This window comes from Gymnoscopelus microlampas, assembly GCF_963454915.1.
Source record: "Gymnoscopelus microlampas genome assembly, chromosome: 1".
NCBI lineage: Eukaryota > Metazoa > Chordata > Actinopteri > Myctophiformes > Myctophidae > Gymnoscopelus > Gymnoscopelus microlampas.
Genome location: NC_139962.1, coordinates 49,567,628 through 49,587,363, shown reverse-complemented (window position 1 = coordinate 49,587,363; position 19,736 = coordinate 49,567,628). Strand labels below are relative to the sequence as shown.

At 43.1% G+C, this 19,736-nt stretch overlaps 1 protein-coding gene across 1 annotated transcript; it reads right to left on the bottom strand.

Moving 5' to 3' along the window:
• Positions 1-8,869: 8,869 nt before the first annotated feature.
• Positions 8,870-18,793, bottom strand: LOC311043905 (extracellular calcium-sensing receptor-like; the record flags this gene model as incomplete). Its single annotated transcript, XM_084055329.1, has 8 exons — positions 8,870-9,783; positions 9,864-9,987; positions 10,083-10,310; positions 10,616-10,891; positions 12,474-12,743; positions 14,045-14,339; positions 14,459-14,584; positions 18,777-18,793. The coding sequence occupies 8 exons, from the start codon at positions 18,791-18,793 to the stop codon at positions 8,870-8,872; spliced, it is 2,250 nt and encodes a 749-aa protein (XP_083911455.1).
• Between the last annotated feature and the right edge of the window lie 943 nt (positions 18,794-19,736).

Sequence of the window (19,736 nt, the reverse complement as noted above, 5' to 3'; positions counted from 1 at the left end):
AATGTCGGCATTGCATCTCCACAGGCACAGACTCCACAGCGGGAGAAAAAAAAGGCAGGCTATACTGCGCTGCGCTGCGCTGCTTAAAAAAAAAAAAAAAAAAAAAAAAATCTGGCCAATCTGAACTGGGGGTGCACAAAGTCTAACCTGCGGGGGGCATTGCCCCCCAATGCCCCCCCATAGGGCCGACACTGTAGATAGATAGATAGATAGATAGATAGATAGATAGATAGACTTACAGACAGACAGACCGCCTTGCAGCGTGAGGCGTTGTGAGCTTGGAGATCGGCTATTTTCACGGGGCATCATTCGAGAAGGCTTTCTGTCCGTCAGACATTCACTGTTTGTCATTCTAATAATAATATGAATAATAATAACCATCTTATTGACTATATGCACTGTTTGTCATTCTAATAATAATATGAATAATAATAACCATCTTATTGACTTTATGCGCGGAGTGTGAGCTTGGAGATCGGCTATTTTGGGCAAAGAGTTATCGGTGTAGAGGGGTGGGGGGGGGGGGAGAGCAGAACACGTGCGTAATTACGCACGGAAAAAACTTCTTGCTCTGTCTGCGGAGGCTGGCAGAGGCTTGCTTGGCACTCGTGCCAGAAGGGCGGGGGAGGATCTGGCGGGCACGGCGGAGGCGGCGGTTATGGTGGAAGATCTGGCGGACGCGGCGCCGGCGGCGGAGGCGGAGGCGGCGGTTATGGCGGAAGATCTGGTGGACGCGGCGGTTATGGCGGAAGATCTGGCGGACGCGGCGCCGGCGGCGGAGGAGGCGGTTATGGCGGAAGATCTGGCGGACGCGGCAGTTATGGCGGAGGATCTGGTGGACGCGGCGGTTGCCACAGCGGTTGTGGCGGCCGCCACCCGCCGTGGCGGTCGTGGCGGACGCGGCGGCCGCCGCGGCGCACGCCACCGCCACATTTGGATCTCGCTGTCTCTCGAAATTTGGATCAAATCTGAAGGCTTAATATCAAAAAATGCAGGGCAAAGGTTTTTCCTTGGTCTCACTCTCTAGAGAGTGTGCAAACAAAGTTTTACACTGATCGGTGCAGTTATTGGTAAAAACACGAATCGGCCTGTTACAGCGCCACCATGAGGCTGATTTGAACATTTTCAAATGGTAGTTCTTCCTCGGCCTAATGGGAATGTGTGAGCAAAATTTCACGGAAATTGTACGCTGTGTTCATGATTTGAAGCATTTTGTTCGAAAAGGAGTACTCCTGCAAACTTTGGAAGCCAATTTTTGCCAATCAAGATGGAATATGAAAAATCTGAAATTAGCCGTTTCTTTTAATGACTATAGAGATACTGTGTACCGATTTGGGGGATTTTTGGCCAAAATCTGTAGGAGTACTGTCCAAAAATGTGTTTTGCATAAATCGGCCTCCTGGTGGCGCTATAAAAGGCCCATGTGAAAAATTTGGAGCAGAGGTTCTGCTCTGGCATCCAGGGAGTGTGTGTGCACAGTTTGGCTGCGATCAAGCCAATGGTGCCAGAGATTAGCTGTCCACACAATTACAGAATGACACACGGACGGACGGACGGACACACACACGGACGGACGGACGGACGGGGGGTAAAACATACTCTCTCGCCATGCCTTTCGGCCTGGCGGAGACAATTATGAGGTTTCGGAACTCTTGAACCCGAGTACGTTTTTCTGCCTACGCCAGATCTCTTTGCCAAAAATAGCCGAAGTTGTGTTCACATTCACTCTCCCTTTGGAATTAATAGACTCCAATCTTCTGGTCTTCCAAAGAGGTGGCCACCTACTTACGTCACTCAGAAACGGGAAGTAAAAGCCTGTTGGGCTGTCTTTCTTTTTCTTTTGTCTTGGGCATATGGATGCTGGGGTTCAAGGGGTTAAAGTGGCTGAGGTACAGCAGTGGAATAAGTACTTATTTTTTTCTTTAGCTTAAGTAAAAGTAGCAACACTACTGAAGTAGAAATACTCCAGATCTACAAGATCACAACGTGTCACATTGCAACACGTTAGCTTTGTACTGTAGATCGGCTATTTCTCTGAATTGTTTTATCTGTGTTTTGTAATAATAAAAAATCGTAACTTGTAACAACAGTTTTCAAATATTGCAGTGGAGTAAAAAGTACAATATTTGCCTCTGAGATGTAGAAGTATAAAATATAAAATATGGACATTTTCCATTTATGATATAAAAAAGTGCCTCAAAATTGTACTTAAGTACAGTACTTGAGTAAATGCACTTACTGTGGGGGGAAACGAGAATGAAGCCGAACGCATCTTCAACTCACCAGATGTGTTCCAAATGAGTCCCTTAGCTGAGTGATGTCATCTACCTGTTATTTAATTAACCCAGGCCTTAGAGGCCATTTAATGGTCACAAGGTCGAAACGGTACAATAACACCAATCAAAAATCACGAGGGTCAATGCCTAAGCTGTTCGGATTCAATTGTTTATTTGACGAGATTGTCAAAAGTGTATGTGTAATAGTGGATAGAAATACTCAAACAATGGTAAAAGTATTTAACAACATTACCAAGCATGTGTGGAATGGTGAACTATACTCAAAAGTGAGACGGACACTTTCAGGATACAGAACTGTAAATCCATGTACCGGTTTCTTTAATCAAATCTACATGTAGGAGAGAGATTTAAAATGGCAAATCACCATATCCCGTAAATCAAAGAGGTTTAACAGAATTGCAAAAGCCTTCAGTTCTCTGCAAATGCCCAAAATGTACAAATAAACACAATTGAATTCATCCACAAGACTAAATTCAGTGGTTACTGCAAAAAACAAAAAGTTAACCATCCAAGAGATCTGAGATCCTGCTGATTACTTTATTTCTAGTCATAAGCCAACATTATAGGGTTCTATAGACCAGAGAGTCTCAACCTGTGGGCCGGGTCCCACTTGTGGGCCATCAGGATATCGCAAGTAGGCCCCCAAATAATTGGCACAACACTAGGATTTTATTGATAACATAACATTAATATAAATATGTAAACAAAAGTTAATGTATTTTTTCTTTAAAACCTCGAGAAATTTGTTTTCATTGCGATACAAATGAATAGGCACTTAAAGTATAACATTTTAGGTCTATTAAGCCAGAAAACAAGTTTGGAAATGGCTGCACACAAAGGTTGAGAATCACTGCTCGACAAATCATGGTTTGTCTAAACCCAGATGTTGATGAAGGGTGGGATCCAGTTGAAGAAGTGCAGCGATCAACTTTGATGATCCTTAGTTCCCTTTCTTTCACACCATGTCGATTAACTGCAGCGCAGCCTTTCTCTGCTCTGATCGCATCCTTCTCTCCATTGCTGAGAAGTGAGAACCATCTCATCGAACAGTTTGTCCAGTACACCGTCGAGCACGGCCACCGACACTTCACTGATGGACTCTGTCCGTATGGACTGCAACATCTCTGTTACATTTCGTGTCGTCATCATGACATTATGATTGGATGACTCGGGTCGTAGCCTGGATGGTATTCTACAGGGGGAAAATAAATAAATAAATAGTCCAACACTGACTATCAAGTAAGTAAGTAAGTAAGTGCATTTACTTGGACAGTTCCTGGCAAACAAATCTGTATTGCTGAATAAAGTCTGCCTCCATTCATTTCCGTTTTCGGTAGTGGGGTCAAATAGTGCTGGAATCGTGTCTTTACAGCTGTTTGGAGTTGGCATAGCCATTTTCATGAATGTACCACTCACCTGATCTAAGAAAAGGGGGGTGGACAGTTCCTGGCAAGAACATCTGTATTGCCGAATACAGTCTGCCTCTTTAAATTTCTGTTTTTCGGAATCAGCGGGGTCAAATAGTACTGGCATCGTGTCTTTGGGGCTGTTTGGAGTTGGCATAGCATTTTGTTTTAAATTTTTATCCCACAATTTTGTAACCCTTTTTTTCGCCTAGTGCCAATTTTCTAAGTGATTCTGGGCGCTACCCCACCAGCCTAGGGAGCCCAGGGCCGAGCTCATGCCTCCTTCTATGCATGAGAGCCAACTGACCTTCTTGTCACCTGACAGGGGGGAGTTTCCCCGGTAGGACGTAGCACGTGGAAGGAACACGTTATTCCAACCTGTTCCCTTCCCCTCCATCAGGCGCCCCGGCTTTCATGGGGAGGCGGTATAGCGACAAGGATTCCTACATGTTTTTGTGAGGGTATTAACTACCCTAAGAGACACAGGGAGAACATGCAAACTCCACACAGAGTAGGCCCTTTCATCAACCCCACCTAGGCTATGGGCGCTGATGACGCGGAGGAGAGGGCTCGCCCCCCAGCGCCCACAGCGTCCCCGGCGGGAATCGAACCCAGGACCTTCTAGCTGTGAGGCAACAGCGCTACCGACTGTGCCACCGTGCCCCTTTGGCATAGCAATTTTAATGAATCTCTCACACACCTGGTCTGAGAAGGGGCAGGGGGGGGGGGCAGTTACTGGAAAGCAAATCGGTATTGCCGAATAAAGTCCGCCGTCCTACTGGCATCTTGTCTTTGGAGCTGTTTGGAGCTGGCATAGCAATTTTTATCAATTTCACTCACCTAGTCTGCAAGCAAATCAGTATTACCAAATACAGTCCGCCTCCTTTAATTTATGTTTTCAGAATCATTGGGGTCAAATAGTGCTGCCATCGTGTCTTTGGGGCTGTTTGGAGATGGCAGAGCCATTTTGATAAATCTCCCACTCACCTGGTCTGAGAAGGGGCGGAGGGGTTGACAGTTCCTGGCAAACAAATCGGTATTGCCGAATAAAGTCTGCCGTCGTGTCATTTCTGTTTTCGGAATCAGCATGGTCAAATATTGCTGGCATTGTGTCTTTGGGGCTGTTTGGCGTTGGCCTAGCCATTTTCATATACTGTATGTACCACTCACCTGGTCTGAGAAAAGGGGGTTGGACAGTTCCTGGCAAGCAAATCTGTATTACCGAATACAGTCCGCCTCCTTTCATTTCTGTTTTCTGAATCAGCGGAGTCAAATAGTGCTGGCATCGTGTCTTTGGGGCTGTTTGGAGTTGTCATAGCAATTTTAATGAATCTCTCACTCACCTGGTCTGAGAAAGGGGGGGGGGGGCAGTTCCTGGCAAGCAAATTGGTATTGCCAAATAAAGTCTGCCTCCTTAAATTTTAGTTTTTCAGAATCAGTGGGGTCAAACAGTGCTGGCATTGTGTCTTTGGGGCTGTTTGGGGTTGGCTTAGCTATTTTTATCAATGTATCACTCACCTGGTTTGAGAAAAGGGGGGTGGATATTTCCTGGCAAGCTAATATGTATTGCCGAATACAGTCCCCCTCCATTCATTTCTGTTTTTGGAATCAGCGGGGTCAAATAGTGCTGGCATCGTGTCTTTGGGGCTGTCTTGATTTTTCATTAATTTACCACTCAAAAGTAAGGAAATAGCCAGCACACAATGAATGCACTTTTCACATAGTCCCACACAGCCCCATTTGATAGAATTATTTTCTTTTAATGCCAGATTTAGCTATGGGCGCAAACTTCCCAAGCAAACTGCTAGCCTAGCCACTTAGCCGGCTCTGCTCTTTTATATTTTGATTAGGTGTGCTGTCATGCTCGTTGGAAGAACAGGTAAATAGCTATTTCAACCAATCAGATTGCTTCTTCGGAAGACTCGGAACTGCCTGTTGTATAAGCAAGGGATAATGCATGGGGAGGCAGTCATTATTGAAATTTAAAGCCCGACAGGGCGATTAACCACCGAGGCGCAGCCGAGGTGGTTAATCGTACCCAAAAGTAACAACAGTAAATGTACCCAAAAGTAACAACAAAACGAAGTATATCCTTGCTTACGGCAATGAAAGTATTCCATAAGTAGCCTATTGGGCTGGGCGGAGTTTGCCTCGGAAAACAAATGACAAAATAGAAAAAAACTCACCCCAAAACACACTCGCCCCCCATTATATATATGCCGATTTGCCTGTAATACCGCCGGATTTGCCCCGGGGCGACTGTGTTTTGGGGCGAGCGTTTTGGTATTTCCCCCGTAGCCACGATAAACAAGGAAGTGCAGTGGATCAAATAGAATCACTTTTCGGTCATTGCATCGTCTATTTCTCACTTCAAATGTTTTCAAAAACATTCTTGAGAGCAACGTTTAGTTGTAAATGACATTGGTTGTTTGTTTACATGGCTGTCATGTTGGATAAAGCATAAAACAAAGCAGCGGAGGTTGATATGAGCAGGTGTTCTGAGTCTCTGATTACACAGCGGTCTGTTATTGAGCTCAGCGGTCATTATCGAGAAATAATGACCGATGACTGACCAATCAGAATCGAGCATTCAACCAAGCCGTGTAATAATACTAAATAAACGATGTAGGCTAATATAGGCCTACAGTACTCCCACTGCGCATGCTTATAAATTGTTTGTCTATCGTATTAAAATGTTAATTCCTTCCGTTCCATATTATGCATCTCTAAATAAGTGGGCTGAACATTTATGGGGGCGGGACTCATAACCTTATAGGATCCGCCCCCTTGCTCACTCCCGTGGCGGTCTGGACATTTCTCGGCAGTGGACAGCTTCTGACACAACACCGGCTGCTACAGGACGTCAGAGACAATTATCGCAGACCGGAGAGGAAGTAGGGTGCGTGGCCAAGAATTCGGTCTATTGCGTAAATGGTCTTTGCACAAGTGATTTCCCTGCCTTGAATAACCTATAGTGGGAACCAAGGCTATGAGCAACAAGGGAGCTTAGATTTGGGAGAGCAGTTTAAAACAAGCTTTAGACAGATCTACATGGATGGCTGGTTGGTAGTATTATGAAACCTCCATACAGAGAATATTGTTTTCAAGCCTTTTGACCATGAAAATATCACACAAAGCAACTTTAATTGAAACCAAAACCATTCAAAAGTAATGCTGTTAGACAATTATAGTTAACGGATACATTACCCAGTTTTAAACCTAAACATAATTTGCCTCTTACATGCCTGTAGTACTTTGAACCACAGAGACCGAAGAGGGGCTAAATGTTCTTGTCTATATGGGTCTAAAATCACCAAACTTAGTCTTTAAGGTAATCAACTTTTCGCCATTCTGTATGATAGAGAATAGATATTTGCATCTCTGGCTAGATTTAGTTTAATCTTGTAGGAAACTTAATCTATTACTAACAAGGTGATCAGCAATCAAAGAGCAATATAAAATTAGTGTAGGCTACAGAACATGTATTATCATTGAATTGCTGCTTCTATGTCTTGGTGGCACCGCGACCCATGATGGACTTCTTAGTGTTTCTCTCAGGTTTCAAAAGCATTATATAACAGACTCGGAACTGCCTGTTGTATAAGCAAGGGATAATGCATGGGGAGGCAGTCATTATTGAAATTTAAAGCCCGACAGGGCGATTAACCACCGAGGCGCAGCCGAGGTGGTTAATCGTACCCAAAAGTAACAACAGTAAATGTACCCAAAAGTAACAACAAAACGAAGTATATCCTTGCTTACGGCAATGAAAGTATTCCATAAGTAGCCTATTGGGCTGGGCGGAGTTTGCCTCGGAAAACAAATGACAAAATAGAAAAAAACTCACCCCAAAACACACTCGCCCCCCATTATATATATGCCGATTTGCCTGTAATACCGCCGGATTTGCCCCGGGGCGACTGTGTTTTGGGGCGAGCGTTTTGGTATTTCCCCCGTAGCCACGATAAACAAGGAAGTGCAGTGGATCAAATAGAATCACTTTTCGGTCATTGCATCGTCTATTTCTCACTTCAAATGTTTTCAAAAACATTCTTGAGAGCAACGTTTAGTTGTAAATGACATTGGTTGTTTGTTTACATGGCTGTCATGTTGGATAAAGCATAAAACAAAGCAGCGGAGGTTGATATGAGCAGGTGTTCTGAGTCTCTGATTACACAGCGGTCTGTTATTGAGCTCAGCGGTCATTATCGAGAAATAATGACCGATGACTGACCAATCAGAATCGAGCATTCAACCAAGCCGTGTAATAATACTAAATAAACGATGTAGGCTAATATAGGCCTACAGTACTCCCACTGCGCATGCTTATAAATTGTTTGTCTATCGTATTAAAATGTTAATTCCTTCCGTTCCATATTATGCATCTCTAAATAAGTGGGCTGAACATTTATGGGGGCGGGACTCATAACCTTATAGGATCCGCCCCCTTGCTCACTCCCGTGGCGGTCTGGACATTTCTCGGCAGTGGACAGCTTCTGACACAACACCGGCTGCTACAGGACGTCAGAGACAATTATCGCAGACCGGAGAGGAAGTAGGGTGCGTGGCCAAGAATTCGGTCTATTGCGTAAATGGTCTTTGCACAAGTGATTTCCCTGCCTTGAATAACCTATAGTGGGAACCAAGGCTATGAGCAACAAGGGAGCTTAGATTTGGGAGAGCAGTTTAAAACAAGCTTTAGACAGATCTACATGGATGGCTGGTTGGTAGTATTATGAAACCTCCATACAGAGAATATTGTTTTCAAGCCTTTTGACCATGAAAATATCACACAAAGCAACTTTAATTGAAACCAAAACCATTCAAAAGTAATGCTGTTAGACAATTATAGTTAACGGATACATTACCCAGTTTTAAACCTAAACATAATTTGCCTCTTACATGCCTGTAGTACTTTGAACCACAGAGACCGAAGAGGGGCTAAATGTTCTTGTCTATATGGGTCTAAAATCACCAAACTTAGTCTTTAAGGTAATCAACTTTTCGCCATTCTGTATGATAGAGAATAGATATTTGCATCTCTGGCTAGATTTAGTTTAATCTTGTAGGAAACTTAATCTATTACTAACAAGGTGATCAGCAATCAAAGAGCAATATAAAATTAGTGTAGGCTACAGAACATGTATTATCATTGAATTGCTGCTTCTATGTCTTGGTGGCACCGCGACCCATGATGGACTTCTTAGTGTTTCTCTCAGGTTTCAAAAGCATTATATAACACTTTGGTCCAAACAGCGCCCCTAAAAGGCCAAAACTAGATGCTAAAATAGCAAATACCTCCACTACATCTGCATATTTGCCTGGAGAGCTGATATATGCTGGGATGAAGGCTATCCACACGGCACAGAAGATCAACATGCTGAAAGTGATTAACTTGGCTTCATTGAAGTTGTCTGGAAGATTCCTTGCCATGAATGCTAGGACAAAGCTGAGGAGAGCCAGTAAACCAATATAACCTAGTAACACTGCAAAACCAACTGTTGATCCCACTTCACACTCATAGACTATCTTATCACTTTGGTATTGTGTGTTTTTATGAGGGGTTGGTGAGGCAGTCACAAGCCAGACTATGCAGATTATTGCCTGGATAGAAGTAAGAGCAAGAACTGTTCCTCTCTGCTGCACAGCACCGAAAAACTTCATAATGTCTGTACCCCCAGGCTTGGAGGCCTTGAACACAGCCAACACCACCATAGTCTTTACCAGGATACACGAGACACACAGCACAAAGCTGATCCCAAATACTGCATGCCTCAGCTGACAAGTCCAGAGCATGGGATGGCCAATGAACAGAAGTGAGCACAAGAAACATAGTTTGAGTGACAGCAAAAGTTGGAAGCTGAGTTCTGAGTTGTTGGCGCGTACCATGGGCGTGTCTCGATGATAGACGAAGATTCCCAGGACAATGGCACAGATAAGTGTGCCTAGCAATGAGATGGTTGTCAAGGAGATACCCAGGCCCTCGTGGTAGGAGAGGAACTCCATGATCTTAGGGACACAGTGGTCACGCTGGGGACTGGACCAGAAGTCCTCTGGACAACTGGTGCACTCTGTAGAGTCTAACAAAGAGGACAAGGTTAAAGGGACAGACACGTGCAGTATCAGCCTAAAGATTACCTACTGTACATACAGTCTCTACCAGTCTCATTGCTGATCTCTCCCTCAGAACAAGCAATGCAGTCAAAGCAGCAGATAGGTTCCCCTTTCCTTCTGGTCACACGGGTTCCAGGTGAACAGCTCTCGCTGCAAACTGACCTTAGAGGCTACAGAGGAAAGTAACAATATTCAATTTCAGTCCAAACTAAATTAAATTCACATCATGAGCACAACATTAGGTATTTTAGCCAGCCAAAGTGACCTTGTTTGTTTCAAAGTTCCAGAAGATTCTGTCTTCATCAAGGATGAGTTCTTCACCTGTGGAGGCTGACTTCTTGAACACACCTACATTGTGAACCTTTGCACTTCCATCAGGGAGCCACGCCCAGTTCATGATATTACAGATTGGTAAGGCATCACCAGTCTCATCAAATGATACTTGATCACCAAATGATGTGGTGAAGTTGACCTTTTCCAGGTAATGCACAAGCTAGAAATGGTGATGAACAAAATGATGTGCAAGTGACATTTGAAAAACATACTGTGTACATGATACACAATACTGACACTGACAGGGACTGTTTATGTAGTAACTATCGTTACAGTATTTACAACACAATTTAAACTATATTTTCCCTAACCTTCTGTGCATGGGGGAAGGGAGGAGGGCTTCTGTGTTCCTGAACAGAATACTTATACCCCCCGAATTACCGACTACTTATACCCCCCAAATTCTATTTACACACACACACACACACACACAAAACTCTCGTAAACTGTTTATTTATATCCCACCTGCCATGGCTTTATTGTCTGCAAAGTGGCACAGCTGTGCCCAGTGAATGGCCCTCTTCCTGGCACACACTGCAACATGTCATGGAGGGCATGGGCCAGGGCATACACAGCCTTGTACACATTATACTCTGCCCTGAGGTTGGACATATCAAAAAGGGTAGTTTCTGCTGTTCCTAGGTCCTCTTGTCCACTACACGCCCTTCCACCAGCATCCACCCAATCTGACGGAAGGGGTGCAAACTTACACTGAAATGTGTGCTCCCAAAACTGCCTCACCTTAAGAAACAAAATGAATACTGAAACAGAAATATAATACCTTGTGAATATTTAAAAACCTCAGACCTCAGACCATTGAAATTGTAATTAAAGCCAAAACGTATCAGCGAATGTGATCATCCCTCCAACCAAGACTTATACGATGAACGCTGTGTCAGCAAAGCTGGCAGAATCATCAAAGATCGTAGACACCCCAAAAACGGATTGTTTTAGAAGATGCTACATGAAAAGTGACTCCACAGTCACAAGGCCACACTGGTAGTCGACTGCTAAAAAGCTTCTTCCCCAGGACAATCACATACTTGAACAAACTAGCCAAAGTAAAGCTTGAGAAACGCTAATGACCCCCAATCCCAGAAATATTCCACTTATAATTCACAATGACCGCTCAGTCCGAGCCAAACAAAACTATTTTTTTTCTGTAAACAAGATGTAACAATAGATGATCACCTTGCACGTTGTAATTAAACAAAAGACTCACTAGCATATTGTCATGGCCATTTTGGTCATTTTGAGGACGTATTTTCAACAAGAAGTCCTTGAGGCCTGGTATCTCTCCACGACGGAACGTAATGCCCAGGCTGCCTCTCACATAGGTCATGTAGTGAGGAGTCAGGAGCGTTGCCTCCTCCATGAAGCTCACATCAGCTATCCACTGTAGACCGGTCACCTTCTGCTTTACCACCTGTTGATTGCAGTGGTGGAAGATGTACTCACATTTTGTAGTCGTTGATCGGCTATTTTCAAGTATGCATAGGGTTTAAGTGGTTAATGTACAGTATGTTTGGTAATAATAATAATCAAAAATATAGTCAAAAAAACTACATTTTCCTCTGAGATGTAGTGGAGTAGAAGTAAAAGTATTGAAAGTTGGACACACTCCAGTAAAGTACAAATTCCTCAAAAGTGTACTTAAGTACAGTACTTCAGTAAATGTGCTTAGTTACTTTACACCACCATCAACAGCAATAGTAATAATAACAATAAAATCAGTAAACTATCAAGACAAATGCAATCTATTAATATATATACCAATATAACATTTAGTTTCTGCAATGAGATGAGTGAATGGTTAGATTATATTCTTGCAATTAAAGGTAGGGTAAGTGATATATTTTGGTTAAAACAAAAAGCTTTATGTTAAAAGGTTAAAGCTCTATATTCTGATAGGAATCATTGCTATATAGTGTTTGTTCAGTAACAGGGGTCTCCCTGTCTCTCCAGCTCGTTAGTAAACAGAAAATACATTTTCAGGTAGGTGACAACATTTCAGCCAATCAGGAGAGAGTACCCTTACCAGCTTCATTTTGATAGTGATCCAGTTCCAATTTTGTCTGCTCATTTCTTTGTGTCATCACTTCCAGACATGGAGACTCATGTTGACAAGCACTCTACAGCAATGAGGACTATCAGAATATAGATCTATTTAAGAATTATTTTAGCCAAAGAAATTCAGTTACCCTACCTTTAAATAACCTATTTTTTCATATAGTATATGAACGGATGTCTTCACTTTAATATAACTAATTTCAGACTCCTTATAATTATGAGTTCCTAAATTAACATAGATCAGAAACCCAACCTCGTCCAAGAGTTTAATCAGACGCATCCCATATACAAATACAGCGACCACACGAGCTGTGGATTTCTTCATCACAGAGACAAGCCTCTGGACTTTAGCTGGATCAGCGCCCCAGGGAAAAAGCTCCACGTATGCCAGGCAACCCCAGCCAGACTGGGCCAGCTCAGACTTGAACATTTGAGCTGCATCGTGGCCATAAGCATCATCCATAAACACCAACCCTGCCCAGGTCCACCCAAACCGTCTCATAATCTGGAGCATAGCTCGCACCTGATTGGATGAAGAATGGAGGGATAAGTGCTTAAACTAATTCAAAACGTTGTAAATCCTTGACCTTTGGCAACTGAACTAGAATGTCTGTTTCTCAGTAATACACAAAAGCAAATGAGAGGTGATATGCAATATCAATTACATTCACTAGAGGGAGGTATTTGTCAAGTGTATGGAACATGTACTGTACTACTTAGGAGTTCACCTGGACAGCATTACTTATGGCTGTTCTAAAGAAGGAAGGGTACTGACTACGGTCACTCAGACAGGAGCACATGGCATAGGCACTTATCTGAAAAAGACAAAAAACATCTGTGTGTGCATGTGAATATATATATATATATATATATATATATATATATATATATATATATATATATATATATATATATATATATACACACACACACGTCTATTTATTTTGTTTATTTATGGTGACAAATTTCTCCTGCAAACAACAAAGCATGTGAGTGGAGTGAGGATTGACGAGGTTGTTCTCATGCTCCACTCAACCTGTCGCTCTGCTCAACATCACTCACCTCTCATCTAGATGTACTCTCTGCTAAACACCCTATTCACTGCTCTATCAAAAAGAACACACACCCTATTGACTTAAAGGGATAGTTCACCCCCCAAAAAATGATCTTTTTTCTATCGATTCATTAGTCACCCCATGGAGACTTGAATTCATGGATATTTTTTAGTTTTTGTCCATTCCTAAGCCAATCATTTGATGACCAGTGGACCGGTAGGCAGCGGTTCCGGTAGGAGACACAAAGGAGACTCTTTTGTGTCTCCTACCGGAACCGCTTTCGGTCATCAAACTATTGGCTTAGGAATGCGACAAAAACAAAACAATATCCATGAATTCAAGTCCATGAATTCATGGATGTGGGGTGACTACATGGGGTGACTAATCGATAGAAAAAAAGTCATTTTGGGGGTGAACTATCCCTTTAAGCACCTTGGACACATGCCATCCAAGAGATTGTGCAACATGTGCTTTTACTATCTCCCCCGCACACCCCCTAATATGTGACAACGAGAGCAGCCTGACTCAGGGCCTTAGAATTCCTACTCTCAGGTCCAGGATGAATAAAACCTCAAACACAGATGCTTTGCCCTCTGACCTTAAGAAAACCTACATTCCAAATCTGCCTGCTCCGCTCACATGCTCTGCCTGAAAGTAAATATGTTCTATGAATACTATATACATTGTAAATCATATTATATTTGTGAACAACCACATTACATCATCATCATTAGGTGATGGTAAAAGGGGGTTCAAGTTAACAACTTACCAGGGGCACTCTGTACAAACCCAATACACTAGTGATGGCAATGGACTGTGCTGACCCACTATCACCCACAATTCCGAGAACTGGAGGAGACCCAACACAGCTCTCATTCAATTGAATCCGCTCCTCTCTCCCACTGAGCAGTGACAACGCTGCACGGAATGCAACGCCAAGCGTGTAACAGGTATCATAGAGAATATACCCCAGAGTCACATTGGGGAGCAGGCTGGGGTTTCTGTTGATCTCTGTAACAGCAAAAGCCATGGTCTGGGCCCATCTGAACTCGTCAATGTCGAAACTAACACACAAAATGCCACATGTATGTAATAATGTAATAATAATCAACTAATCCTATGGCACCATACATCAAAACAAGGTCCCTGTTCTCTTGCTTGCTGTTATATTTGTGATACTCACTTATAGCAAATGGGGTGATGTTGCTCGGAGGTGAAAGACATGTCACGTCCGGTCTCAGAGTGCAGTGATGAAGACAGGTGGATATCAAACACGGCACCCAGAACCAAGTCCCCAGGCTTGTAAACTCTGTTGAGATTAAACGGTGCCTTTAACTCACAAGAAGAGAAAGCTGAGGAAGACAAAGGAGAGAAGGAAGAGAACAATATCAAGTACAGGTATGAAAGCAGGTGTATGTCTAGAGAAGCCATCATGACTGTCCTCCTCTGTCTAACACCCCCTCTCTTCTCTAAATCCATTGTCCAGTTGTTAAGTTTTATACACAGTGCTGTGCCATCCCCTGTGCCACCTTATGGCATTACGTAATCTTTCACAACACTCATCTGAGCAGAGGCAGAAGTAGAGGCAGGGCTTAACATACATTAACAATATTCTCATTCTCATTCCCACATTATGTTTTCACATACATGTACAAACTTCAGAATGGCGAGAACGCACATGTATCATGCCCAGTCTCACAAAAAAGCCTCTTGGATTCATGAGCTAAACCCAACAGGAAGTCAGTCATTTTGATGATTTTGTAGCTTATTTTTTTGTGGGCCACATTGTAAAACCCAGCATACTGCGGCCAGGGGCCTCTGAGGGACACATATTGTACAACCCAGCTTACTGCTGCCAGGGGGCACATCGTACAACCCAGCTTACTGCGGCCAGGGGCCTCTGAGGGCCACACATTGTACAACCCAGTTTACTGCGGCTAGGGGCCTCTCAGGGCCACACATTGTACAACCCAGCTTACTGCTGCCAGGGGCCACATTGTACAACCCAGTTTACTACTGCCAGGGGTTTCTGAGGGCCACATATTGTACAACCCAGCTTACTGCTGCCAGGGGCCACATTGTACAACCCAGTTTACTACTGCCAGGGGTTTCTGAGGGCCACACATTGTACAACCCAGCTTAGGGGCCTCTGAGGGCCACACATTTTCAACACGCACCGTTGCCCCAATCAACACCAAACTTGCCACAAGCACTGTTCGGGCTGGGTCTGGCATGAAAATGGTCACACCAAATAATCTAAATTGCACACACATGGGATGCTATATACAGTAGTGTTGCAGCAGTGTCAAAGTGTCATGACACTTCAAATGGCCACAACTCAGTGACCATTGAAAATGATAAAATCTACTAGTTAAAGCTAACAGTAGTATAATTGTACCACTCTGCCTATTTTCCGTGTAGACTTTCTTTGTGCGTGACACCGGCCTTGTATTGTACCTCTATTTATTACAATTTGTATGCTTATATAACTGATTTTGAAATATTATATATGTTTAAATATGTCATCGTCATCCCTTGTGTCCCCTAGAGGAACAGGTTGTTTGTGAGCTCCAGCACATGGAAAATCACCAGTGAGTCTCTAAACACTTCACTCAGCTAGAGAATGATGCAATCAATCAAAGGTTTTAGGGCCGTCCTTCATATTGGGGAGGTGATATGATTGGTTTCTAAATCAGTGGGCGTAGCTTTGTGTTCTCGCCAGTGGTCTTGCAACTACCTTGCATTCAGAAGTGTCCAGACATATCTGTAGGCAGACAACTCTGATTGTCTGGCAACAACAGACTATACCCAGGTGGGTACAAATTAAACGTGAGCTGGGCAAGCAAAGGCAGGTGTGTGTTTACCACTGATGACATCTGGCCCAGGGGTGATGAAACAGTGTCTCAACAGGTGCAATGATTTTCTAGGCCTGTAGCTCGGTCTATTGTACGGTGTCATAATAGAATACAATGTTTTCCTAGGCCTGTAGCTAGGTTGATTGTACAGTGTCATAATACAGAGAGGAATGAGAAACCACTCATACTGGTTACAAAATACCCCAAATGTAGATATTATTGTAATGGCCGGTGGCCGGTGGGTTGCAGATGTGAAGGATTAGTATTGATCACCATTTTATAAGAACACACTTTTATTTATGAGGCTGCAAACCAAACACTAAACCCACTCACTTACATGAGGAAATGGAGAGGGGGGCAACACCAAAACTTCCCCTCTCTACCACGTTGATGTGACACATACACAATGATTACAACACAACACATGAACCTCATGATAACACAGTAAACCCTATAAACACATTGTATTGCACATTCTCGGCTATTCTAGGCTAGGCAAGGCAACTCACCCCAACACAAAGACCACCTGAGATGTTTTATTGTCCCCAGTAACCCACTCACCCAAACACAAACACCACCTGAGATGTTCTACTGTCTCCAGTAACGCAAGTTCCCAGGATGGAGGTGGATAGCTCTCTTGTTTCCTCTGTTTCTGGAGGCTCGGATGCCTCAGTGTTAGGGTCGACTGTGGTCTATGGTTCAAGTGGTTAAATCGTATACTTAGTTGGCCGGAGTCACCCAGAGGTCTACTATATTTGAGGTCTCCAAGCCTGACAGGCCTTGGCCCAAACTGTTATCTAGGGTCAGGCTCCTGTAATGTTGTAATAGATGGGACATGGGTCAGGCTCCGGCTCATTGGCCCAGAGTTACTGAAGACTTTACGGACACAGTTGGTGACGATGTACAGTAATCACAAGTAAAGAACCTATTTGGGTTGTATTTTTGATAACAAACCTTCCGGTGAAAGAATTGCATCAAAGGTGATTATGAAAGTCAACCAATAAGAACAATATTTTTTTTTCCTCTCCACTCTCAACAAGAATACAATGAGGTTAGAGGAGCGCACTTGTTGCCAGAAGATTTCCCGGTTCGATTCCTCGGACCGGCAGGAACAATCTGGGTGTGGAGGTGAATGGCCTCCCTCAACACAGCTAAAGTCCCCTTGGAGGCACTGAACTCCCAACTGCTCCAGTGGAGCTGCGAGTGGCCAACAGCATAAGACTATGGCTGTACTGGTTAGCTGCAGGTTTTAATGTGAGTGTCTATGTGTGCAGGATGTTGCTGGACATGAGCACGCAGCTACTACCCTGGGTAATTATTTTTTTTAAAGGATTCTAGCTGGAGGCCACATTCAATGTCATTTCGACTTTGCTTGCACCTCATGGCTCACTAACATCTCAATGTAAAAAAAACTTTAACAAAAACTTTATAAGACTACTTCTCCGCCTCTCCGCCAGGACTCATCTTCTCCCAGCTCACTTTGCTAGTCTTGGTTGGCTCAAGGTGGAAGAAAGAGTGCATTTCTCTCAATGAGTCTGGTCTTTAAGATACTCAGAGAATCCGTGCCCAGATACCTGTCAAACTACTTCTATAGAGTGGGCCCCATGGGCACCACATCATCAGTTCTATTTCAAGGAGATCATCTGACCTTGTTCCCCCAAAATTTGTCTCAAACATGGGTAAAATGCATTCTACTATGCTGCTACCAAAATGTGGAATGACTTACCAAAAGTCATAAAGGTTCTCGACTCCCTATCCAAACTCAAAACTAACCTAGAAGAATCCTGCCCTCAAAATACAAGTGAACATACAGTACAAGTGAACATACAGTAGTTTAACTCCTTGAATACTGTGATAGTAGAATCCTCTGACCCCCTCCTTTCTCTGTAAATATACCTTGGGATTCTACTGAGCTTTATTCCAATATGTTTTGTAGTATAATGGCCTCACTGATATTTCCCCATCAGTTATCCAGCAACCTAAACAGGTCTATAAATAATTCTCAGGACCTCAACATCCTGGGTAGATCCTTTACTCATGGAGCAGTGTGAAACTGTAAAATACAGAATACAATAGCACTGGTAAGTATAAATTCCACACAGCATTACATACAGTAGGCACGGTAAGTATTACTGTCTGTGACTGTAACCCAGCTACATCAGGTAAGCATGAACAAGGTAAGTATTATATCAATACAAGGCAACCATCTTATGTACACAAACCAACCAGAAATGCTCACTACACAATGTATGCACTTACAGGCAATGCCTTCTCAAGGGCTATGAAAGAAGGATGACAAAGGATTGACAGATTCAGCTTCTCTGGAACACACACACCATATTCAGAGCTTACAAATAATCACTTCCTGTCACACAGGAACTAGGAAGTCAATATACACAAATATAGTGTCCAGCAGGGGTCTCTAAAAACTCTTAAACATTAACTGGCAAGGACAGAACATATAGTATATCTATATTGTATTGTATGTATTATATAATATGTATTATGATGAATTGAGTACAATGGACCAAAATGGAGACAAGCCCCTGGGGCTTTTGTATTATCCTTTTAGCATAATCTTTGACTGTATAGGCCTACTGTTAATAATCATGTTAACAAAGTATTCAATCAATCAATCACCATCACCTTAGGATGGACGCCATCTTGGATTTAGCAATATATAATGAACTGATGGCAATTTCACTGATTCAGCCACATTCCTTGAGTCCTAAAACCTAGGGTTAGACACCAAAACCAAAGTAATTGAGATATAGGCATTTTAAGCTCCTGGCAGCCATCTTGGATGCCATCTTTAAAATGACGCCTTTCCAAAAGTTAGATTTTCGTATTTTCGTATGTTCTTAAGCATGCCTGCCTAGAGGTACCAGAATCATCATTAAACACATTTTGTATCCATTTCTTTAGGGTTACATGATATTTTTTCAAATATTAAACCCATCTATTTAGGATTTGTTTGCAAGCAGGCAGGTTCAGACCCAGCACCGCCTGCGACAACTCCTCCCTGGATCTGGGCCCCCTGCAGCCTTTTCTAAAACCAGTGGTCACTAACCTTGGTGTCAAATTGGACAGCGATTTTAAGTTTGACAAACAGATGAACTCTGTTGTTAAATCCAGCTTTTATCAGCTGAGGCTCTTAGCCAAAGTCAAGTCTGCTGTAACCCTTTCTGATTTTGAACGTCTTATCCATGCTTTTATTTCAACCCGACTCAACTACTGTAATGCACTTTATGTTGGCATTAGCCAAGCCTGCTTGTCACGACTACAGTTAGTCCAAAACGCTGCCGCTCGCTTCTTAACAGGGGCACAGAAATATGATCACATCTCCCCGATTCTTGCCTCCCTACACTGGCTCCCTGTTCGTTACAGGATTCAATTTAAGACATTAATGTTTGTCTTTAAGTCTTTAAATGGGCTGGCACCATTACACATATCTGAACTTCTACCTCCCAAAGACGCTACAAGGGTCTTGAGATCTACTGACCAGTCACTCCTCCTTAAGGTCCCAGCAACAAAGTTGAAAACACGGGGAGATAGATAATTTTCCTTCATAGCGCCCACACTGTGGAACGAGCTGCCACCCCATGT